The sequence below is a fragment of the Erpetoichthys calabaricus genome, chromosome 3 (genome assembly GCF_900747795.2).
Source record: "Erpetoichthys calabaricus chromosome 3, fErpCal1.3, whole genome shotgun sequence".
Classification (NCBI taxonomy): domain Eukaryota; kingdom Metazoa; phylum Chordata; class Cladistia; order Polypteriformes; family Polypteridae; genus Erpetoichthys; species Erpetoichthys calabaricus.
In genome coordinates this window covers 313,403,162-313,429,991 of record NC_041396.2, presented here as the reverse complement: position 1 = coordinate 313,429,991, position 26,830 = coordinate 313,403,162, and the positions used below count along the sequence as shown (strand labels likewise).

Below are 26,830 nucleotides of genomic sequence, written 5' to 3'. Positions count from 1 at the left end.
GGTTTTGGACTTTGTACGGCAGTTAAATAATCTGTGTTGTCCATACGGGTGCCGTTTCATTTTATTCAGGACAACCAGTCTCGTGCTATAAATTTAAAACTGTTGTTTCTGTTTATTCCAGTTTAATCCCACATTTTTATAACCATGGTTTGGACTTAAAATTCCAACCTGCATGGTGTAGTTAACAGACGCTACCACAAGTCATTGGCCGCTGTCTTTTCTTGCCCATGACCCGCAACAAGACCGCCTCTTGTCTTTTGCCAGGATTAATTACAATCATTATTACTTCGTAATATCCCCATTCCAATTAGGGTCTGGCATTTTAACTCGGTCACAGGGCATCCATGTCTGAGCGCGCGACTAAACCATCAAATATATTCAATATTTTGACCGAACCCTTCATTGCCGTCATTATCAGAAGCATATTATATATATATATAAATTATATACGGTTATTAATATAGCCACAATCCTGCCGGACTTCGCCAATTTGAAGTTCCGCCCGGAAGCTTCAAAGTGTTGGCCATAGGTCCATCCTTATATTCTGGTCACTCCATGTGCAGGCTCTTGGCTCCAGATCCAAACAAGGACAGGAAAGGACTCAAACCCCACCTTCAAAAATACAGGAATAGCACAATGCCTACATACAATTCTCATTCTCCCAACAAGTAAAGAGGATAGTGTGCTGACAGAAGACAAAAATATACTCGTCTGTCTTTAGGCTGACTATTCAATTCTCCAGTTGTCTTTGGCTCTCTAGTCCTGTGCTTGGCTCGGCAATTCTAAATGCTGATGCTGAGCCCCTCTGTACCATACTTGGTCTGCCTGTATGAATGAGTCCATAACAGTGGGCACAGAGAACAGTGACATAAAACTTAATAATAAAACATATTATAACAGATGGTGGAAGTTGAAAAAGGCAGAGTATTATGTAATATTCAGAGAAGAAGTGAGACAGGTACTTGGTGGTGGTGAAGACAGGATAGATGATTGTAACACCACAGCTGAGGTGATGCTAGGAATGTGTTTATCTTCTTTCCTCTATCCAGGTGTAAGACCAAAGACCCTTGGTGGTGGACTGATGAAGTACAGGAAAGCATAAGGAAGAAGAGGTTAACAAAAAAGAATTGGGATAACCAGAGAGATAACAAAAGCAGACAGTTGTACAAACAGATGTGGTGTAAGGTGAGAAGAGAGGTGCCAAGGGCTAAGGAAAAGGCGTATGTCAAGTTATATGAGAAGCTGGACACAAAGGAAGGAGATAAACACTTGTACTGATTGGCCAGGCAGAGCAACATGAGTGAGGAAGGACATGATGCAGGTCAGGGTGATAAAAGACACAGATGGCAATCTGCTGAAAGTGGGTAGAGTGTGTTAAAAAGATGGAAAGAGTAATTTGAAGAACTTATGAATACAGGAAATGAGAGTGTAGTTGGGTGAAGTGGAGACAGTAAATCAGTAAGTACAGGGGATCAGCAAGGCGGAAGTGAGGGAAGCTATGAAAAGGATGAAAAGTGGAAAAGCAGTTGGCCCAAACATTATACCAGTGGAGGCATGGAGATCTTTAAGTGAGACGGCAGTGGAGTTTCTAACTAGATAGTCTAACAAAATCCTGAAAAGCGAGAAGATGTCTGAGGAATGAAAAAGAAGTATGTTAGTGCCAATTTTCAAGAATAAGGGAGATGTGCAGCAACTACAGGGGTAATAAAGTTGATCAGCCACATTATGAAGATATGATGGATGCTGGGCTGAGAGGAAAGGTGGCAAACTGTGAGTCTAACAAAATCCTGAAAAGCGAGAAGATGTCTGAGGAATGTCTCGATGCATGCTCAATAATCCAGGTAAGGAAATCCTAGAAATTATGTCCCGTATGTGTCAGGAGTATCGGAACAGCTGAGGCGCATTTTCTCGAAACACCAGGTCTCAGTGGCTTTCAAACCCCAAAACACGCTACGCCAAAGATTGGTCCATCCCAAGGATTGGGTCCCACGGCACAAACAGAGTAACATAGTTTACGCAGTTAAGTGCCAGGAGGAGTGCCGTGAATTGTACATCGGGGAAACCAAGCAGCCAGTGGCTAAGCGCATGTCACAACACAGAAGAGCTTCCTCGTCAGGCCAGGACTCCGCAGTCTATTTACATCTACAGGATAGTGGTCACTCCTTTAAAGATGAAGAGGTGCACATCCTGGACAGGGAGGAGCGCTGGTTTGAGAGAGGAATCAAGGAGGCCATTTATGTGAAAAAGGAACGACCATCTCTGAACAGAGGAGGGGGCCTAAGGGTACATCTGTCGCCATCTTACAATGCTGTGATTGCAGCCATTCCTCAGCCCTCTATGAATGGTTCACACGTCTACTAATCAGTGGACAATTTGCATATCACTGATCAACTGGCCCTTTGTCAATGGTGCTAGTCTCTGTGATTAAGCAAAGGTACTGTTTATAAGGTTGGGGAAACCTGCTGTCAATTGAGACTGAGGAAGAGACTTGGATAAGTCTCGAAATATTTCTCCCACTTAAAAACTTTGTCCAGATGAACAGAATCAAATTTCTAGGATGTCTGAGGAATGGAAAAGAAGAATGTTAGTGCCAATTTTCAAGAATAATGGAGATGTGCAGCAACTACAGGGGTAATAAAGTTGAAGCCACATCATGAAGATATGATGGATGCTGGGCTGAGAGGAAAGGTGGCAATCTGTGAGCAACAATATGGTTTTGTGCCAGGAAAATGTAGAGATGATGAAATGCTTCCTTTAAGAGTGTTGATGGAGAAGCGCAGAGAAGGTCAGAAGGAATCGTGAACATAAAGAAACCATATGACAGGGTGCCAACAGAGGAGTTGTAGTACCATGTGAGGAAGTCAGGAGTAGCAGAAAAATTATCTGAGGGTGGTGCAGGATACATATGAGGATAGTGTGACTACAGTGAGGTGTGCGGTGGTTCAGGGTTAGAGTGGGATTACATCAAGGATCGGCTATGAGCCCTTTTCTGTTTGCAGTGGTAATGGAGAGGTTGACAAATGAGCTCAGACAGGAGTCTCTGTGGACTGTTGGCGTTCACGGCTGACATTGTAATCTGTAGTGAGAGTAGACAGCAGCCTGAGGCAAATCTGGAGAGGTGGAGGTATGCACTGGAGAGAAGGGAAATGAAAGTCAAGAGACAGAGTACATGCACCTGAATGAGAGCAAAGGTGGTGGAAGGGTGCGGCTACTGCAAAGAGAAGAGGTGATGAATGTAGTCAAATTTAAAGAATTGGGTTCAACCATCCAAAGCAATGGATAGAGTGGAAGAGAGGAGTAGAAGCAAGTGCATGCAGAGTGGAATGGGTGAAGAAGAGTGGTAGGAGTGGTTTGAGATGGAAGAGTATCTGCAAGAGCGAAAGGGAAGATCTGTAAAACGGTAGTGTCAGCAGCCATGTTGGATGGTTTAGAAATGGCGGCAGGGATGAAAAGACAGGAGGCAGAGGTGGAAGTGGCAGAGGTGAAGATGGTACAATTTTAGCTTGGAGTAACAAGGGCAGGCAGGATTAGGAATGAGAGGGACAATACAGATAACGACAGTTCGGTGACAAAGTGAGAGATGAGATTGAGATGGTTTGGGCCCAAGCAGTGGAGAAATGAGGGCTACATTGGCACAAGAATGTTGAGGATGGAACCGCCAGGCAAGAGGAAAAGGGGAAGACCAAAGAGGAGGTTTATTGATATGGTGAGGGAGGACATGAAGACAGTCGCTGTGGCAGGAAATGATGTGAAAGACAGGGAGAGAGGCAGAGACGGATGATCCACTGTGGTGACCCCTAAATGGGAGAAGAAAAAATAAGAAGTGACCCAAAACTGGGCATCTTAAATTTACCCCTCAGCCCATGTGTGATGACACATATACGAGGATAGTGTCTGTTCAGTTCTTTAGACTTGGTTACTGCTGTGCTTCCTCACTAGCAGTTTTTTTACTTTTTTGTGAAATAACACAATGTTTTATTGTTTTCCCACATATCACATGCTTACATGCTTTATTGACACCGATGTGTAATTCTGAAATGTTTCAGGTTGCTTCACACAGAGTCCAGAATTATTCTCATGGAAACCTTTTGCTGCAGAACAGGGCAAACCCGATATGTGCAATCACAACACTAATGACACCTGCTCTGCAGGGCTGTGGTCACCAGGATTAAAAGCACAAAAGTCTGAGAAGACATTCTTGAAAGACAATCTACAAATGATGTCAATCATACTTGTGAAAATTCTTCTTTGAAAGCCCTGGAAAAAATGCCTGAAAAATGTTTGAAAAACCCTTGAAAAGCACCCAAAACACCTTGAAAAATGCTTCACCATTGTATCATTAAAGAGCTTGAGAAATGCTAAATAAATCTGGAAGTGTGAATGGGCCCTAATTCTTCTTAAGCTCTTCACATCATAATGTCTTGTGTGCTTAGTCAATTCTGCACCCTCAGTCCCCTCATTTACAGTCTGATGGCTCACCTCTCGGGCATTAAGAGATTATTGAAAGTCAGGGACGATAAGAACTTGTGTGAAACTACACCAAAGTACACTCTCATAAAAATGCAATACAGTAACGAAACATTATTGCCCAGTTAACCAGTGTCCACCACACAGATCCCTTAAACCAGAAGAGCTTCTTCTAACAAGCATTTCTTTCATTTCTCCATATCCGATATTCTCTCCTGATGCAGACCTTCTCATCTCGCCGTTTCCTTCCTGCTGAAGGAGACTCGCTCAGCTTCAATGTCACTGTGAACTTGTCTTCTGAGCACCTGAGAAAGGAGCTGTCATGTATGAAGAAGAGCCTGGAAAAGAGTCTGGAAAAGATCAGCCAGTGGGACATCACGACATTGACGTCAGGTACAGCATCTGTTCATGTTGTGTCTGTTGTTAGAGTCTATTAAAAGGACCAGACCGATGTTAAGGGGACACTGAGAGACGAGTCACATGTAACACGTGTCTATTGGCTTTTGCTGTTAAAAAATGTTTTATTATATATAGCGCCTTTTACAGTGACTAGCTGAGTGATATCACACTCTCCTAGCAAACCATTTCACTTCTTGATTGGCCGTTTGCAGATGTCACTTTCAAATGTCATATCAGCTGTTTTTCTGTAGGTTGATCACACTTACAGTTATTATATTTATACATTCCTTAAAAAAACCTTCTTTTAATTACAATCACAAAAGAAAAGTGTGTTTATAATTGAGCTAATATTACACAGTGCCATTTTCACAGCTTCCATTGTTTTTTCTTTTCTTTTTATTCCCAGGTCATGAAATTCCAATTTTCTCCTTCCAGACTCCTGAGCCTCGGAGAAGAGCGGAGTTTTTAAAATGTGAGTTTGTGCTTTGATTAAGTGGATCATCACAACGGAAATCATTTATCTTTTAATATCCCAGGACTGGCTTGTGATAAAAGGAGCTGAGCCGTAAGGCAAAGCTCTCAATTTACCAGTCAATCTATGTTCCTACCCTCACCTATGGTCATGAGCTATGGGTAGTGACCGAAAGAACGAGATCACGAATACAAGCGGCTGAAATGAGTTTCCTCCGCAGGGTGTCTGGGCTCTCCCTTAAAGATAGGGTGAGAAGTTCAGAGTAGAGCCGCTGCTCCTCCGCATCGAGAGGAGTCAGATGAGTTGGCTCGGGCATCTGATCAGGATGCCTCCTGGACGCCTCCCTGGTGAGGTGTTCTGGGCACGTCTAACCGGGAGGAGGCCCCGGGGAAGACCCAGGACATGCTGGAGGGACTATGTCTCTCGGCTGGCCTGGGAACGCCTTGGGATTCTCCCGGAAGAGCTAGAAGAAGTGGCCGGGGAGAGGGAAGTCTGGGCATCTCTGCTCAAGCTGCTGCCCCCACGACCCGTCCTCAGATAAGCGGAAGAGGATGGATGGATGGAGGCTTGTGATAAGAAAGTGTAGCCATCAGAAACAGCCGTGTGAGTGTTGAGTGACTGATGCGATGAGGGTGATGGGGTCCTGTGACTGGTGCATTATGGGATAGAGAGTTTCAGGACAGAGAAGCCCCAAAGCAGTCTGTGAGGTGTAAATCCCTTCAAGTGAAATAACAAAAAGTAAAAACACAAACTGAAATCCTTCCAACTACACCACATCCACCGGTCACAAAAGTGAAACCTCTAGTAGTCTTCTTGTCCCCTCCAATTTTTTCACCCTTACTGCTTTTTTCCTTTTCTGTTTTCCATGGTCTCCTTCCTGTGTGCAATTCTCATATAATTATAATTGTATTGAGAATAATAATAATTTCTGTATAGCACATTACATACACTAAATACATGCAACTAAATATGCTTTAAACGAAAAAACTTAGTTTCACCCGCTATTAATGTATAAATAATACATACAGATAATTGATGTTAAAATATTCAACATGATACTGTTACTGAAAATGACAAACATTCCAGTAAGCTGAGTGCTCATTTCCAGAACACACTGAGTCCATGTCACATTTCCAGAAAGTCATCTTCCTCACTGACTTGACCTCAGGTCACTTTACAAGTTTACTGATTTACAACATTCAATCAAAATCAATCAGCTTCTCCAATTACTTTGTGAACAACGACTGATTGCCTTCATTGACTGATTCATTCAGAAAAGCAGTCCATCGTGGTCACATGACCTATATATTCTTCATTGTCCTTAAGGCAGGGCTCACACAGCCACAATCAGACATGGCCAATTTAGACTTGCACATCTATGGGATGTCAGACGAAAACCAGAGTGGCATGTGGAGAACATGCAGAACTGACAAGGGTAACAAGTGGGTGCCAAATCCCAAGTTGAAATGCTGAATCTGTGCGGCTGCAGCTCCAACCACTCGCCCATCATGTTGTTCTGAATCGAGTTTTTCAAAGTTCAGTTCCATCTTTGCATCTCTTATTATTCTGAAGCCATGTCTTTTGATTTTTAACTGAATTATCTCTCTTGATGATCAAGCAGCTTCAGCTCACTCTATTAAGATTTCTGTAATGAACTGCACATCTCTCAGCACTCGATGGCCGTCTTGTGTGCTGGCAGTAAATCAATGAATTGTCAGTCAGGAGTTTTATGACAATTTTTCACAAACATTTCTTTCTCAAGCAGTTCTTATTTTATATTCATAAATATAATATATATTATATTCATATTCCATGTAGCCCTGATCAGTGGCGCAGCCCCTAAACGTTTAGCAGGCCACTGGAAATGAACAAATGAAAGACTGGAAATGCAGAGGCACATTGCACGGGTGCTTGGGGGTGAAGAGAAACAGAGCAATGTTATTTCTAGTTTACCCCTTATAACCCAATAACAACTGTTAGTGCCAACAAAACAATACGCTCCATAGCTGTATCACTTGGCAACAATATGAAGTCTACGTCAAAGTTGTCATATGTAACATTGTACTAACTTAACCCAAGACTACAAAATGTCAAAAAAATTCAGAAGCATTATTTCTATGGCCAAATAGTAAATTTTGTGAGCTGGATAGTTAAAGGTGTCAGTCAATCATGAATTAAAAAGAAAGTACTCTCACATTTAACAAGTCTAAATGCCAAGACAGTATGTTAACAGAGACTCCCTTAACAAGTAAGGACCAGTTTTGGTTGCAAAGAGCGTGGTCTGCCCAAATTTTTCACTCTAGCTATACAAAGAATATCAGGGGTGTGGGAATCTTAATACACAGAAGTATTCCATTTGTAGCGTGATATGTCATGGTGACAGGCAATTTATCTAACACTAAAATGATTTTGACAATGTGCCTAACATGGACTACATATCTTTCTTCCAAAATGTATGTGATTCCATCCCTAATGCAAACACTCACAAATGTGTTTTAAACCCGGATGTGTATAGATCCTCAGAAACAATAGCGATAACATCTAATACTGCAAGAATAATTACACACTTTGTAACGGATCATAACTTACCAGACTCATGGAAGTTCTCAAATCCTAACCTAAGAGCATACTCCTTCTTCTCATCCTTTACATCATTGTTACTCAAGAATTGATTATTTCCACAGACAATAATTTTTTGCTCACTATCAAATCGTGTAAGTACGATGCTATTGTTACCTCTGACCATGCCCCCCTCTGATCATGGCACTTAAATTACTGCGTCCTACACACTCACCTTATAGCTGGCATCTTAACCCCCTGTCATTAGCTGATGAGAACTGTGCAGAATACATATCCAAGCAAATTGATTATTTTCTTGAGACAAATGCATCCTCAGAAGTCTCAGGTATGCTTTTGTAAACACTGAAGGCATTTTTAAGAGGACAGATCATTTCATATCGTTCTCACAAAAATAAATCAGATGCCATCTGAGTTAATGAGCGAAATTACCAGAATAGATCTAGAATACACAAGGTCTCCAAATGAGGCACTTTATAGGATAAAATAGACTTTGCAATCAGAATTTAACCTCTTGACTATTAAAGAAATGAAACAGCTTATCTTTAAATCACAATATAATTGTTATGAACACTGACAGAATGCCAATAAGATCTTAGCCCAACAATTCCACAAGCAGGAAGTCCATAATGCAATAAATTAAAATAGAAAAATATAACTGACACATTTAGAGACTACTATAAATTACTATATTCTGCTCAGTTTAAAGACGATAAGACACAATCAAATTAGTTATTTTATTCATTAGATATCACAGCTAGATACCCTTAATGCTGTAGAACTGGATAAACCTCTGACCCTTTCAGAATTACTAGATGCTATAAATTCACTTCAGAGTGGAAAAACACCTGGCTCTGATGGCTTCCCAGTGGAATTTTATAAAAAATTCTCAAAATAAGTTAGCTCCACTATTATTAGCAACGTTTATAGAAGCTAAAGACAAAAAAAAAATCTACCTCTAAAAATTCAAGCTAACTTTGACAAGCATTGATTACCATCTTTCCTAAGTAGAACAAGGACCTACTACAATGTGCATCATACTGACCAATCTTTCTTCCGAATAACAATGTTAAGATACTCTCCAAAGTTCTAGCCAGAAGAACTGAGAAAGTGCTTCCTTCTCTAATATCATAAGACCCAACTGTATTTTTTTAAAAGGCAGACATTTAACTTCAACATTTGTTTGATATAATATATTCACCCATTATATCTAACACCTCAGAGATTATCTATAGATGGTTGAAAAGCATTTGATATGGTCGAATGGGGTTCAGCCCAAACATATGTGCATGAATAAAAACTACTTTATACCAGTCCAGAAACCTCAGTTTGTATTAACATTATGTCAGACCAGACAACTTCAAACTAGAACGTGGTAGTCAACAAGGATGCCCCTTATCACCTTTACTCTTTGCAATCGCCTTTGAACCATTGGCTTTAAACTTTTGAGATGCATCAGTGATAAAGGGGATTCTCAGAGAAGGACTTGAATAGAAAGTATCACTATATACAGCTGATATGGTACTGTACATATCTGATCCACAAAATTCTGTGCCAGCAATCTTAAAAGCACTAGCAGATTTTCAAAAAATATCTGGACTTAAAATAAATTTGAATAAAAGCATGCTTTTTCCAGTGAATTCTCCAGCACATAAAATCGGACTAGACACCTTCCCATTTATATTAGTTGATCAGTTTAAATACCTAGAGGTAAACATCATAAGTAAATATTAAGATCTTTTTACACAAAATTGTACTGTCTTCATGAAAAAGAATTAAACAAGATGTGAATAGGTGGTCTGCCTTCCACCTTACATTAGCTGGAAGAGTCAACATTGTTAAGCTGGTCTTCCTATTTCAAAGCATCCCCATATACATTAACAAATAATTTTTTAAGAAATTAGGCTCAATCATAACTTCATTTATTTGGAATTTGAAGCGTCCACACATCCAAAGGGTGACTCTACAATGACCTAAAGCAGAAGGGGGCATGGCACTACCTAACTTTCAGTTTTATTACTGGGCAGCAAATATACAACACTATAAAGGACTGGACATCAACACAAATCAACAAATATCCGCAAGCCTGGTCTATAATAAAAATAAAATCTTGCTGTACTTCTTTATACCCCCTGCTCTGTGACCCAGTGAGTACAAACTATCATCATCAAGAAACTTTCTTACTTTCACCTCCGTAACATATCCCGTGTTCGCTCCTTCCTCTCCTTCTCTAATGCTGAGAAACTTGTCCATGCTTTTATCACATCCCGCATCAATTATTGTAATTCCCTACTGGCAGGTGCCCCTTCTAATCTTATATCACAGCTCCAGCTTATTCAAAACTCAGCTGTAAGAGTCCTTACTCGAGCCAGCAGCAGCGAGCACATCACACCCATCCTGCTCCGCCTTCACTGGCTCCCTGTGTCCTACAGAATCGAATATAAAATCCTACTAATAACCTACAAAGCTTTAAATAACCTCGCGCCAAACTACATCAGTGACCTTCTCCATCACTATGTGCCTGCCCGCCCACTAAGGTCCTCTGATTCTGGTAATCTTGTTGTGCCCGTCACTAATCTACACTCCATGGGTGACAGGGCCTTCAGCTGTATAGCGCCCAGACTCTGGAATGACCTACCAAAATTAATCAGGTCAGCTGACTCCATGAATTCTTTTAAAAAACAACTCAAAACTCATCTGTTCAGGAAGGCTTTTAGCTCTACTTGACTTTATTACCTTTCTCTCAGTTTACTTATCTGTCAAGATGCTCATGTAACCTGTATGTGTGTGCGAGACCATCAATTATGTTGTCTGTTTTTTTTTTTCAGAATTTACTGTCTTAATCTTCTTTGTTTATTTATCTGGTTTGTACAATGCTATATACTGTATATTCTGCCGTTCTTTATTTATTCTGTAAGTGCCTTGAGCATGGGAAAGGCGCTATATAAATAAAATGTATTATTATTATTATTATTATTATCATTACACTAATAATCTAATTGCCCTCCATTGACTCAGAATATGGAACCAGTGTATGAAGCACTTTAAGACAGAGAAGCTTCTATAGTTACACCTCTACAATACAGCCACCTTTTTCCACCCTCTCAAACATACACAATATTTAATGTCTGGAAAATATCCAGGATCAAAACATTTTGAGATTTCTACATAGATAATGTCTTTGCATCCTACAAACATTTATGCTTCAACTTTAACTTCTCATCAACACAATTCTTTCACCACTTTCAAACTAGAAAGTTTGCTAAACAGAACCTGCCCGATTTTCCTCACCTTCCACCTTGTTCTACTCCAGAAGAATTATTGATCAGTCTTGAAGACTCAGATAGCATCTCTACAATTTATAAAAATATTTTAAAGTCCCTTCCTTTCAATGACCCCAGAGGACATTGGGAAAAAGATCTGTCACTTAATATTCCAGAAAAGGAGTGGAAGGCAGCCATTCACAGAGTACACTCGAGCTCCTTATGTGCAAAGCATTCAATCATTCAACATGAAATCTTTTATCAAGCACATTTATCTCGTTTTAAAATTATCCAAAATGTTTCTAGGGCAGGATTCAATATGTGAATATTGCAGTTGAGCTTCAGCCTCATTGGTCCACATGTTCTGGCCGTGCACCAAATTAACAGCATTTTGGACCAACATTTTTGCACTCCTATCAGACAGCCTTTTTTTTAACAGACACGGTACTGCTGCTATAAATTATTTCATTGAGGGTCGCGCATATCACTGCCTGCATCTTTTGGGAGGCAGGAACAATTCCAGGATGGGGAGCCAGCTTGTCACTACTGCTATGCCACCACTTAGTATTTTAAATTGTTGAGACAGCTGTAATATCATGAATGTAATCACTGCCTGCAGTGATTCACACACATTGAACACAGAGAATATGAAGCATTTAGCATACTACCCTAGGTTCTTGTCTATAAGCCGGACTCATGTATAAGCCGGAGAGCAAAAATCATACGAATTTTTAAAATAAAATCGTATCATAGATAAGCCGGACTCATGGATAAGCCGAACGTACTATAACCTATAACTAATAGAAGGGAGGGAGGTCAGTGGTCTCACTCGCTCCCATTTAATTTCTTTAAGGGGGAGAGAGTGTGAGATATTGGCGTCTCTCTCACTCCCCGCATGGCGCGGTTGGAGCGGCTGGAGCGCGTTCTTTCAGCTCTGGGCGTCGCCGAGTCAACACGCGCGCGTAGCGGTCATTTAAATTGTGATGTGTAAGCATATTTAAATATATATCGCGGATTTCTGCGGACAATGGGTCTTTTAATTTCTGGTACATGCTTCCTCAGTTGGTTTGCCCAGTTGATTTCATACAAGGGACGCTATTGGCAGATGGCTGAGAAGCTACCCAGCTTACTTTTCTCTGTCTCTCTTGCACTGACTTTCTCTGATCCTGACGTATGGGGATTGAGCAGGGGGGCTGTTTGCACACCTAGACGATACGAACGCTTGTCTAAAAATGCTGAAAGATTATCTTCACGTTGCTATCTTTTGTAAAGCTGATTCCTGAAAAGACATGCTGCACAGTGCTTCGCATACTTAAAAGCTCGAAGGGCACGTATTGATTTTTTTATGTCTCTGTCTCTTCCTGCTCCTGACGGAGGGGGTGTGAGCTGCCGCCTTCAACAGCTTTGTGCCGCGGTGCTTCGCATACTTAACAGCCAAACAGCACCACTGATTTATTTGCTAGAGATTGTTTTCTCTATCTATGTGACATTCTGTGCTCCTGACACACACACCTTTGAAGAGGAAGATATGTTTGCACTCTTTTAATTGTGAGACAGAACTGTCATCTCTGTCTTGTCATGGAGCACAGTTTAAACTTTTGAAAAAGAGACAAATGTTTGTTTGCAGTGTTTGAATAACGTTCCTGTCTCTCTACAACCTCCTGTGTTTCTGCGCAAATCTGTGACCCAAGCATGACAATATAAAAATAACGATATAAACATATGGTTTCTACTTCGCGGATTTTCTTATTTCGCGGGTGGCTCTGGAACGCAACCCCCGCGATGGAGGAGGGATTACTGTATAAACTGGATTTATGTATAAGCCGATATTCTATTTTTTCATTTTCACAACTTTTTTCCTTAGATAAGCCGTGGCTTATAGACAAGAACTTAGGGTACTTTAGTTACAATGGGATCTGAGAAATTCTACTAAATTAAACATTGATTTTAAGATGAATTTTACAACATTCTACTTTAATTAAAGTGGACATTTCGAGATTAAAGATGACATTTCAACATTTTTATTCTTCACTGTGACCCTATTTTTTTTCTTCTCTTTCCTGTGCCTTAATACACTTCCATATAACTCTCAGACAGTGGCCTATGAGTTGCATTTCCATGTCAACTTGGACATCTGAGCACTTTTTTATTTCAGGCTGAACTTGAACTTTAGAAAGTATCATCTCATCAGTCTCCTTTTGTTGTCACTGAGTAGGACCTCCACTTTTTTATACATGTTTTTGTCATTGTCTTAAGAAAACACCTAATGAAAGGGACTATTTATATTGATTTGCATTTTCAGATGTGCAAAATTCTGGGAGCGGTTGTGGTGTGGCTACGCACGTGATTGGGATTTATAAAGAGGAAGAGTGTGGAACTTGGTTTACGCACAGTTTTATGCATCTGGATTTTTTTGTTCGTACGCACATTTCTGTTTTTGTACGCCATGTCTTACTGTGAATTCTATGCATGGCATTATATATATGGCCCCTGGTCTTTGCCGGATGTTCTTTCTGGTCTCCTCCTGGCACTCCTCCCACGTAGACCTCATGTGTGCAGTCTCTTTCTAATGGTGGACTCGTGCACTTTGGCATCAATAGCTGAAGGTCCTGTGAGAAAATGTAGGCTTCTTAAAGACTTTGTTTAAAAATCTATTTAAACTCCTTCTTTCTGAAGGTCTCAGAGAGCTCTTTTTGATCTAAGCGTGGTGATCACACACAATTAAACACAAACAAAACTAAATGTGTGAGATTTTTCATAGAGGACGCATTCAGATGAGGTCCTCTCCTGTGTTGTTCTCATCATCTGCATCTGATTCTAATTTGAGATACTTGAGTGAGGTTAGTATTCAATGGAGGGATGGACTTACTTTTTCCACATATCAAATTTGCATTTATGTTTATTAATAGATAGATAGATACTTTATTAATCCCAAGGGGAAATTCACATACTCCAGCAGAAGCATACTGATAATTCACACAGTGGATTACAGAATGCACTGTAATTGTGGCCTAATATTTGTTATGTTTGATCACCTTTATCTAAAGATGCTAAATCTTCTGACCTTCTCTGCATTTCGCCAACACTCTAAAAGCAAACATCACTACTGTACTACTCTTTCGTGGCATTAAAACATATTGCTGCTCACAGATCTCCCCCTCTCCTCTCAACCGAGCATCCATCACTCTTTCCCATGTCTTCATGATGTGGCTGATCAACTTCATATCCTCTTGTAGTTACTGCAGCTCTGCACATCTCCCTTGTACCTGAAAATTGGTACTGATGCACGTCTTTTCCACTCCTCAGACATCTTCTCGCTTTTCAAGATTTTGTTAAACAATCTAGTCAGACACTCCACTGCCATCTCCTAAAGGTCTCCACTCCTTCACTGGTATATCGTCTGGGCCAACTGCTTTTCCACTCTTCATCTCCTCCATAGCTTCCCTGACTTCAGCCTTGCTGATACCCTGTACTGCCTGGTTTACTATGTCCAGTTCATCCAACATACACTCTCTCATTTTCTATATTCAGAAGTTCTCCTTCCACCCTTTCAACACACTCTCCCCGCTTGTCAGCAAATTTATATCTGTATCTTTGATCACCTTTTCTGCAGCAGGTCCTCCCCTGTTTATTGCCTCCACCTGGCCAATTGGTACAAGTGCTTTCCTCCTTCATTTATGTACACCTTCTCATATAGCTTGACATATGCCTTTTCCTTAGCTTTTGGCACGTCGCTCTTTGCCTTGTTCTGCATCTCTTTGGCACGTGTCTGGTTTTCGTATCCCATTTCCTTTTTGCTAATCTCTTCCTCTTTATGCTTTCCTGTACTTCCTTATTCCACCACCATGTCTCTTTGTATTCCTTCCTTTGTCCAGATCTCAGACCAAGCACATACCTAGCTCTCTGCCTTACCACTTCAGCTGTGGTGTTCCAATCATTTATCCTGTCATTTATCACTACCCAGCACCTGTCTCACTTCCTCTCTTAATTTCACACAATAGTCATTCCTCTTTCCACTTCCACCACATGATCTTTGGTTCCATTCTCACTTTCGTCCTCTTTCTCACTTAGAAATTCTTCCTTCATACCATCATTTAATGCTGTCTATAGTTACAAAAATACTCCGCATAAACCATTCTTTATTCCACAGAGCAGACGCTTTGCTTTGGATTCTCAACTTCACATATTTTAAACATTAAAACAAATAAAAATGGCGGATGACAATAAATGTGGTCAGTTTAAACTCATTTGTCAGAAAATTTGGGTTCTTGGTAAAAATTGGAAGGGGACAAAGACTATTGGGGGTATATTGGTGATAGAGTGATGTGAAAGGCACTATATAATATATTGATGTTAAAGTCACTATGTACTGTAAGAGATGTGAAAGAAACAGGACAACAGCCAGCCAGAGCAATGTGAAAGACTGACTATAATACATAAATATGAAAGGCACTTTATTACAAAGATAAGAAATGCATTATAATAGATGACAGGAAAGGACTATAACAGAGAATGACAAATAGGACATGTGCTATAAAAGAGAGACAGCAGACAAATGTGAAAGATTTTGCAAGGTAGGGACATATGAAAGGCACTATATAACTGATAGTTGATGAAACAGAGGAAGCTCTTCAGTCTACTTGAATGAGTGACTTTATGCTGTAGGAAGATGAGTAAATAAATCAAGGTAAATAACATTTGATCTGACTTTTATATAAGTAACAGATATGTAAAGACCATCACAAAACAATCACAAGCAGGAGTTTGCACGATACGTTGGCGAGCTCTGTAAGCCGCGCTGTTTTGTTGGAGGACAGGTGTAGAGCAGACTGATTGGCAGGATGACGCCAGACCTCGTCCTGTATCGAAATAGTGCCATCTTTCGTCTTTACGCCTGGTGCAGCTGCGTTGTTCTTATATGTAAGTGGACATTTCTTGCGGGGAGGGCTTCTGTTCTCTTTCTCCAATCTGAGTTCACCTCTGTTATAGCTCGTCTTTATTTGAAAACAGCAGTGGCAGATCGTGGCGAGCGTGAATGCGACTGAGAGAATAAAACTGAACTTAAAAAAAATGCTAACCTTTACAAGTACCGTACATTTACAGCGGCTGTTACAGACTCAAATGAAATGTATGTTTTTATTGTATAATAGTAACAATAAGAGCAGCTCACTTCTCAAAACGTTTACTTTGGGACACGTTAAGACTCAAACCCGGGACCTTCTGAGTAGGAGTCAGCAGCTCTAACCACTGTACTACCCAAGAAGTCAGGATAATATGCAACACTAACGTGATTTTTCTTTGGTTATAGTCTTGGGGGGGAGCGCATTTGTTCTGTTATACTTGTATCTTTTGTGAAAACGCTTATTTGATTTTTGGACTTCAGTCTTCACACATTATACAGTACACTTCATGTCTACATTTTGTCATTAGTACTAAAACATTGAAAAAAAGTTTGTCTTTTAGGTATGTGTTCAACATTTCTGTCATCCTACACTTACACAGATCTTTGTAGACACGGAACACACGTGAAATGCTTGTGTTCCAAATAACGATATTTTTTTTAGCCTAAGTACCTGACTCCCTGACAAACAAGAGTTCAGTTGGGAGAGGTCTTTGCAGTTTCTCTGGCGGTAGGGGTGATGGTATAGCAGGCTGCTGCTTGGAGACGTGTGAGTGGATTTAAGGTGGGCTGGATTTACGAGTTTTCTCGTAAACTCTGGTAATTCTAGTGTTAATCCAGTTCAGGCTGCATTGTACTAAAGCCAGGTGCTCACACAGCCACAACCACACAAGGCCAATTCAGAGTGGCCAGTTAACCCAACATGCAAATCTGGGGGACATGTGAAGAAAACCAGGAGTGACACAAAGAGAACGTTCTGACCTGACAAAGATGACGAGTGGTTGCCGAATTCCAAGTTTTGCCAGTTCAGCTCCTGATTGGTTCTTGTTAATTGTCTGTGTTGTGCTCTGCCCCCTGTCCCTTTACACACTCACAGATTCTTTTGTCTCTTTTCAGACTTCTGTCCACTCACACTGGACATCAACACAGCAGGCAGGGACCTCCATCTCTCTGAGGGTAACAAGAAGGTGACATGTGAGGAGACAGAAAATGAATATCCTTATCATCCTGAAAGATTTCACTGGTGTCCTCAAGTTCTGTGCAGAGAGGCGTTGATTGGGACTCGCTATTACTGGGAAGTGGAGTGCACTGGAGACTACATGAGGATTGGAGTCACATATAAAGGACTGGGTAGGAAAGGAGAGTGTGATGGGTGTGGCCTTGGAGACAATGAAGAATCCTGGTGTTTGCTGTATTCTAATAATTCCTATGTCTCTGTGAAACACAATGACATGGGGACTGAAGTCGACGTCCCCTATAACCCCAGAATAGGTGTGTATCTGGACTGGCCTGCTGGCTCTCTGTCATTTTATAGCGTCTCACACACAATGACCCTCCTGCACAGGTTCAGCACCTCCTTCACTGGGCCCCTCTATCCAGGGTTTTGGCTCGGAACGGACACCAGTATAACAATCTGCCGTCCAAAGTAGTGTGACCACTGACCAGTACCTTCCATTGGTTACTTGATAGCACTATATGATAGATAGAGTTTAATTCACTATCTAAGTGTTGGCTGAATTTCGATAGAATACACTTTTCTTTATATATATTATATAGTTTGTAGTCTTTAACCCCCTTTCAGTTTTCTCCACTAGATCTCTACAACAGCGTAAATTAAGGCAGTGTGGACGCAGTCTCTCTCCTAGCTCAGACTATTAGATGTGTTTGCAAACAGGAGATGGCGTACAGTTTTCTGGCTTTGCTTAAAGTGCCTAACATGTGACTGTATGGCCAAATTTTCAGAAGCGCGGCGAGTTAAACAGAACTTATCTTAAACAAGAGCTTTTCTTTAATAGCAGTTTTATCTCTATTTTTTTTGTGTGAATTGATCTGCTTTGAATTTTACTAAACGTTAAGGTCTTCTAAACCTTTTAAAATGAAGATATTTGGTCTGTGGAATTATTTGAACACGTGTCACACTTTTGCTAGGACCATCCTATGAAGCACAATAAGTGCTGTGGAACTTTGGTAATTTGGGACAAATGTAGTGTAAGGGATGGCCGGCAGCCCCCAAAACGCTAGATGGCAGCTCCACTGGGCATCTTGGGACTTGGAGTTCTTTACCTCAGCCCTTTTGGGTACCATGGGTGCTGCCAGGGGGCGCTGCAAGGACTGGGGAGCGAAATAGCTTGGGGTTTCCGCCTTACTTGGAGGTGCTTAAGAGCAGAAGTACTTCTGGGTTGACCAATATATGAGGACTTGCTGGCCTCACAGAGACGAGCCAGAGTTGGGTGGAAGGTGAATGAAGTTTGCTGGGAGGAGCGAAGGAGGGAAAGACCAAGAGACGGAGAGAGAGGAAGAAAGAAGGATGACTGTGTGCTGTGCCATTCATAATACAGCGGTGGAAATGAGTATTTGATCCCCTGCTGAATTTGTATGTAAGAAATGAACAGTCTCTCATTTTTATGGTAGCTTCATTTTAATGGAGGCAGACAGAATATCAACCAACAATCCAGAAAAAATACATCACATAAACGTTATCAAATGATTTGCATGTCATTGAGTGAAATAAAGTATTTGATTCCCTACAACCAAGCCAGAATTCTGCCTCCCACAGAATTAACGTTTAGATGAATTTCCTTCCTAAGCTCCACTTTTTATTTCAAAACATTCCAATATTCATCAATAAAAAGTTTTTTAAGAAATTAGATTCAACCATAACCTCATTTATTTGGAATTCAAAACATCCACGTATCCAAAGAGCGACCCTTCAAAGACCTAAGGCAGAAGGTGGCATGGCTCTACCTAACTTTCAATTTTATTACTGGGCAGCAAACATACAAGCTATAAAAACCTGGACACAAATAGATGAACATACACAGGCCTGGTCCACAACAGAAATAAAATTCTGCAGTACTTCTTTATATTCCTTGCTTTGTACCACAATAAATACAACGCAATTGTGTTTCATTCACTCAGAATATGGAACCAATGTAGGAAGCATTTTAAGATGAAGCTTTTATCTGTGGCACCTCTGCACGAGAACCACCTTTTTCCACCCTCTCAAACATTTGTCTGGAAAACATTTGGGATTAAATCACTTAGAGATCTGTACATAGACAACGTCTTTGCATTCTATGAACAATTACACTCCAAATTTAACTTCCTAAGCAACACATTTCTTTCATTATCTTCAAATTAGAAATGTTGTTAAACAGAACCTGCCCGATTTCCCTCACCTCCCACCTACTTCTACTCCGGAAAAAATATTGATCAGTCTTGAGGACTCAGACAGCATTTCTGCAATATATAAAACCATTTTACAGTCCCTCCCTTTCAAAGATCCAAGAGGACAATGGGATAAGGATCTCTTACTTAACATCTCAGAAAAGGAGTGGAAGGTAGAAATGCAGAGAATTCACTTGAGCTCCATATGTGCAAAGCATACAATTATTCAACTCAAAAATGATATATCAAGCGCACCTGTCTCGCATAAAATTGTCCAAAATTTTTCCAGGGCAAGATCCAACCTGTGAACATTGCAATCAAGTTCCAGCCTCACTGGGTCACATATTCTGGACCTGCACCAAATTAACATCGTTCTGGATCAAAATCATTAAATGTCTTTCAGACAGCCTTGGTGTCCCAATCCCTGTGTCTGGTGGTCTCACAGTGGGGCTTAAAGTGGAGAAGGACAAACAAACTGTGATGGCCTTCACTACACTATTGGCACGTAGACTTATTTTGCTAACCTTGAAGAATCCTAACTCTCCTATTCTAAGTCAGTGGGTAACTGATGTTATTTACTATTTGAAATTGGAAAATATCAAATTCTCACTTAGAGGATCTGTGCCGAACGTTTTCAAAAGCTGGCAGGATCTCGTCAATAACATTTTAGAATAAGCTCTTAAAGCACTGAGGATTTCTCCATTTATCTTTATTCATCTGTTTACTTATTTTTACACGCTTTAAGTTTTACTCTGCTGGCTTGGCTCTCTTTCTCAGGGGTGGGTGGGGGTTGATTTGTTTTTGATCTTATGTTTGATCTATTTGTATGGAATGTTGTGCGATTTTAATAAAATCAATAAAATCCCCCCAAAAAAACATGTTGAAAATGGGAAATATTGTTTTATGAAATATATACATCATTTTGAATTTGACGCATTTCAGAAAAGTTGTGACAGGGCAACTGAAGATGGAGCACATTGTGTGGTGCTAAATAAAAGCCCACAGCTGGTGGAACATCTCACAAGTAATTTGGTGAATTGGCCGGAGTATTACTCACATAGTTGGGCATAAAAAGAGCATCCCAGAAAGATGGGGTCTGTCAGAAGTGAAGATCTGTGAAAGGCAAATAGTGCATCAGTTGAAGAATAACATTCCTCAATATAAAATTGCAAAGAATTACAGTATGTAATATTATTAAAAGATTCAGGGAATCAGGAGAAATCTCTGCACACAAGGCTGAAAACAACTACTAGATGGCCGTGATCTTCGTGTCTGCAGGGGCACTTCATTAAACACAGACACGATTCTGTAGTTTAAATCTCGGCAAGGGCTCAGGAACCCCCCATGAAAACCATCGTCTCTGAAATCCACAAATGTAAGTTAAATCTTTACCATGCAAAGAAGAAACCATATATATATAAACATGATCTAGAAACACTCTGGGCTCCCCAGTTCATTGAGGACGGTCGAAAACTGTCCTGTGGTCTGACAAATCAAAATGTGAAACTCTGGTTGGAAATCATGGACACCGCGTCCTTCAGGCTAAAGAGAAGAAAGACCATCCGGCTTGTTGGGAACACACAGTTCACACTCCAGCATCTCTGATGGTGTTGCGGAGCTTTAGTACACATGGCATGGGTATGCAGCATTAATCCTGAGCATTACATTGAGGATTTAGAGCTACATGTGCGGCCATCCAGATGATCTCTTTGTCAGGAAAGGCTTTGCTAATTTCAGCATGTATCACACCGGCATGGCTCTGTACCAGAGGAGCCTGTGGTGCTAAACTGGCCCTCCTGCATCCACTGAAAACATCTGGCACATTACGAAATGAAGAATATAACAAAGGAGACCCTGCACTGTCCGAGACCAGGCAAGAATGGGACAGCAGTTCACTTTCCAAACTATAGCAGTTGCTCTCCTCAGTTCCCAAACATCTACAGAGAGTTGTAAAAAGTAAAGGGGCTGCAACACAGTGGAAGACTGGCCCCCATGCCAAGAAATTTGAAAGGATTAAACTCAACATGAGCACAGATTTTTGAAAAACCAATAACATTTCTCACTTTCAATATCTGATGTACTGCCTTGGTAATATTTTCAGTTAAATACGGGGCTTAAATGGTTTGCTAAAAGTCACATTCTGTTTTATTTACTTTTACACAGCGTATTGTTTTGGCTTTCTTAGCAGAAAATGTACAATCCAGGCCGTGAGATAGATAGATAGATAGATAGATAGATAGATAGATAGATAGATAGATAGATAGATAGATAGATAGATAGATAGATAGATAGATTCAGCTTTTTACAGGTCCATTCTATGCTTTGTACTTCCAGTTGAGCATTCATTGCATTTCAGCCCTCCTGTGTACACAACACCAATGGGAAAATCAAACCTGTCCGCTCTTATTGTAGCCATTCTCAAACTAGTTGGTCTCCGTTGTTAGGTATGTCACAGTAGACGACTGTCTTTACAGGAGTGCGCCACCAACTGACTGACTGACTAAGATTATGGAAAAGGCTACAGCTGAAAATTGCTGGTCATCTAAGACAATCATTTAAAACATTTGTTATTCACACACAAGAGGTCTGCGGACTGCAACACTTTGAATGCACAGAAGTAAACTGGTGCAGATAAGAAGTAGTGGAAAAGACACCAGTACTCCAGTCAGTAACCATACTGTGCCTTTGCCTTACAAGCTACATTGCATTTACATCACAATGCCAACAATTACTCATTGAAGAATACACCACTGCATCACAGACACGAGTGCACTAACTTTCTTCTTTTCTGACCGTATGCACTTCTACAGGGAAACAGGATTGATTTTCACACCATGATCAATGATACATTGACAAATAAAGTTCTATCGCTCTCTCTTAGAGAGTGCTTTTCAGCTATCTATCTGTGATGGTAAAATTATCCACCGTTTATTTTCAATAATTTTCAAAATGGTACATTTGCTGACCAGTGTCGCCAGGTCGGTGTTTTTCTCACCCAATTGGGCTATTTTTAGTCATTGTCCGTAGGTAAAAGAAATGGGCTTTCGCGGGAAGTGGCTTTTTTGGTTAACATTTTTTTAAAACAACGCTGTATTTTGGGCTACTTTTTAACTCCACTCCACTGAAGTTTTTCTTCTTTATGGCATCCCTTCCGTTGCTGTTAGCACTTTACAATGGTTCCTCCTCGGCTTTGATGATACGTACCTAATGCTCTAACAACACCTGCCTCCCACCTTCTGGGGTGTCATTTTGTCTACTTTAGGTATTGGGCTATTTTTTTGGGCAAATTTGCTATTTTTAAGCTATACATTTTTAGGACCTGGCAACCCTGATCTGCTCACTACTCATCCATGTTAGTCCTGTGCTATAAAAAAATGGAGTTGGGTCCCACAACATTTCCACAGGAATGCAGAATTCTACTACAAACCTCCACTATACTGTAGGTTTATAGCAAGGGTGCCCAACTCCAATCATGGAGGGCTGCATTGGCAGCAGGTTATCATTCTGACCCTTTTTTAATTGGTGACCTGTTTTTGTTGCTGATGAACTGATTTGCTACTTAACACTCGGACACTTTAAATCAGGGCTGATCAGCGTCGGTCCTGGAAGGCCGCAATGGCAGAAGGTTTGTGTTCCAACCCAGTTTCTCAATGAGAAGTCAATTACTGCTGATAAAGCACTTATTGCTCAAGTGACATTTGTTTTCTTCATGTTAGTTGTCTGTTACACCTGCATGTATTCATCGTGCACCATTTAGTTTAATTACATTCTGAAGAGAAAATGAAGTACTAAAAATTACTCCTCCATTTTAGGCTTCAAATCATTTGGATAATATCATTAGAAAAGAACAAAAAAATCTATGATTTAAGAATAACTTGACATTTCAGAGTTAAAAATGTAACAATTCATTATATTGCGTAAGATCTTATCATAATTATCCATCCATTATCCAACCCACTATATCCTAACTACAGGGTCATGGGGGTCTGCTGGAACCAATCCCAGCCAACACAGGGCACAAGGCAGGAAACAAACCCCGGGCAGGGTGCCAGCCCACCGCAGTATCATAATTATTAAACATAAAACTGTGTTAGGTGCCATTGTGTCTGTGGTTTGGGGCTCAGTGGTGCCCCCTTGTGGTCACAGTATACTCAAAGAACATGATGCTAACTTGTGGTTTCAATTACTGAAAATCACTGCTACACAGATTGTCTCAATAAGCAAGTCAAACTCAATTTTTGTTTTCTGTTACATCCAAAAGAACAACTGAAGAATGTAAAATTGTTTCAACAAGAAAAAATGTAATTATATGTAAGTATGTGTAACAGAAACACGTAAATACCAAAACATCACCATAAAAGCAGTAGGAAGTGTCTGCCTGGTGCCCTGATACAAATGTAGTACACCTCCTGTATGTGACGTGTTTTGAGACAGTCAGCAGTGCCCAGCCCTGCATCCCAACCAGGACAATACAAGCATATCATGGCAGTTTGAGCGCAGAGTGCTGGATGCGGGAGCGTCACCATCCGCGTCAACGTCTGACGACTAATTCACATGGTCATCACTATCGCTGGATTCAACAAATGATTCAGTTTGTTCTAAAATTGGCTTTGCAGCTTTTCATTTACATGCCATTGTGTTTTTCAGATGAAGACTCCCTTCCTCTCATGAATATTGATGATGTATCCTAGAACAGCAGAACACACAATGTCTGATTTTTTTTTTGCAGCATGATGTTATTTCATCAACAAGATGGCAGCAGAATACCGTCCTGAGTGTAATTTGGGCTTAGCACTGTATAAGCCATCAGAACAGGTTTCCCCAAGAAGTACTCGGGGTTAACCATTTTTACATAAAATGCTTGGGGTTAATGCCAAGAATGTTAAGTCCTAACTCAGAAATGTTCAAGGTCTATCTAAGAATAGAAACAAACTTCTTAACTTGGCTTAAAAGACAAGAGAGAACATAGCATCTAAATGTCCCATGAAACTGAAAATACAGAAATAAAAGGGGGGCACTACTTTGCATTCCGGATTAAAATTAAACAAATCCTGTGATTTAAAGTGCGTCTTCTCCCCTTCTGAGCAACTGCCCACCAGGAGGTCTTTAAAAGTAAAGGTGCCAGTGGGCTTCTTCAGAGCGATGCCATAGGGGAACCATCCATATGAAGGTTCCAGCAAGAAGTTTTATTTGTATCTGTAACAGATCCCATAATAAGCCATGAATAGATAACAGATTTGAGATATCTCGAGGAGTTCTTCTTTCTAACTGGCTCTCACTGCACACAAACACACAGGTTACGTTCGGGTTTTCCTGAACTGTTGTATCCTGCTGATAGCCTAACAGACATTAAACATTTCTCTTTTAGCAACACATTAGGAACTTTTTCTATGCCCAAAGAACTCTTCCCAGAATTAAATGGCTCTTTGTCCAGCGTTCAGCCTATGAAGAACCACACCACCCAGTAAAGAGCCATTACTGGACCAGTAGTTTTAAGAAGGTACCCAACAATAGTGTTTAGTTTAAAGAATACATTTTTAGATTCCAGAAAACAATACCTCGTAGCATACTCAGCATCAGCAAGCCTTCATTGCCAGACCTTTAAAAACAGCAAGATCAAGATTGTCACTCTGTTTCCGTGTGACTCTGTTTCACTTTAACTAAAATTACTGACAGGACAGAACATCCATTTTTGGATTATTGTGACCAGGTCAATAAACAATTACTGAAAAGCAATGTACCATGGGCTTTTGTAGAAGCAAGGCATTTGGCTCTTTTTAAATATGTTGCAATGTTATGATCAGTAAAGACTAAGAAGGACAACTCTCTTTCCTCCAAACCAGCATCTCCATGTTTTTAGAGTGGAATCCATAAGCAAAACCATTTTAAGTAATATTGCTAGCATAAATCCCATAATAAGCCATGAATAGATAACAGATTAAGCATAAGCATAGCATAAAAAACCCGATCTGACGCTGTTCGATTTCAAATAATATTGCATTATTGCTATGATGTTTTCACATATATCGTCTCTTTCTTTCAAGTGTGTAATAGAAATCACAGCATAGAGAGAAGCGTATACATTGTAACAGGTACACACGTTGTAAATGTATGTGTGTGTGAACTGTTAAAATTTGAATGTGATGATTGCATATAGCGCTGAAGTTACTGCTCTGTACTATGCTTTCCTCTGCATGTCCTGGAGTACAAAAGAAACAGCAACATGTGGGGACTGGCAAGATCTGGAAAAAAAACATGCAGCCACTGATTACAAACCGCAAGATGGTATGTGAATGAATATGAATAATTTCCTCCCACAGTCCAAAGACATGCAGGTTAGGTGGACTGGTGATTCTAAATTGGCCCTAGTGTGTGCTTGGTGTGTGGATGTGTTGTGTGTGCCCTGCGGTGGGTGGGCACCCTGCCCGGGATTGGTTCCTGCCTTGTGCCCTATGTTGGCTGGGATTGGCTCCAGCAGACCCGCGTGACCCTGTGTTTGGATTCAGCGGGTTGGAAAATGGATGGATGCATGGATGTATAATGTTGCATCCGTGCCACAAAGTTTTGTACTATACAGGTCATAAAACAAATAATTCCAAACATCATATATACCTATGTCTCTGTTTTTTTTTTTTGACATCATACACCATAAAGTGCACACTAATTCAGCATGAGCAGGAACACTCAATAAAACTGAATAAAAAAAATATCAAGTGATTGTGAAATACAAAGAAGGCAGATTCACCAGCGTTTGTGTGTCAGCTTTTATCCCTCCAGATCAGAGAATGTCCAGTTCCATTGTCTCAAAACACCACTCACATCTCCAGTTATTCCCAGTTTCAAATAAAAACTAACAGCGTCAGATCCCTGGGTGGGGGGCGGTAGTATGTATCGTGATCATGATTTGGAGAGAATGAAAGTGAAAAAAAAAAGATAACTTTTACAAGTACTATAAATGTACATCGTCTGTTACAGACGCAAACCAAGTGTATGTGTGTACTGTATAATATTAATAATAAGAGCAGCTCACTACTGAAAACGGCAAATATAGGAGTGAGTGGGGATCGAACCGGGGACTCTTGATTACAAGTCAGCAAAATCTTACCGCTGCGCCATGGAAGCTGTTGTCTTGTCTTGAACCTTTTGTGAAAGTGTTTACTTGATCTTTGGACTTCAGGCTTCATACATTATACAGTAATCCCTCGCTATATCGCGCTTCGCCTTTCGCGGCTTCAATCCATCGCGGCTTCAATCCATCGCGGATTTTATATGTAAGCATATTTAAATATATATCGCGGATTTTTTGCTGGTTCGCGGATTTCTGCGGACAATGGGTCTTTTAATTTCTTGTAAATGCTTCCTCAG

The 26,830-nt window shown here is 40.4% G+C and overlaps 1 protein-coding gene across 1 annotated transcript in view; it reads left to right on the top strand.

Moving 5' to 3' along the window:
• LOC127527135 (E3 ubiquitin/ISG15 ligase TRIM25-like) overlaps positions 1-26,830 on the top strand; it is a 142,602-nt gene that overhangs the window by 20,824 nt on the left and 94,948 nt on the right. Inside the window, exons 4-5 of the mRNA XM_051924797.1 lie at positions 4,692-4,860; positions 5,273-5,338. Coding sequence (XP_051780757.1) covers positions 4,692-4,860; positions 5,273-5,338 — 235 coding nt within the window. The remainder of the gene's footprint in view (positions 1-4,691; positions 4,861-5,272; positions 5,339-26,830) is intronic.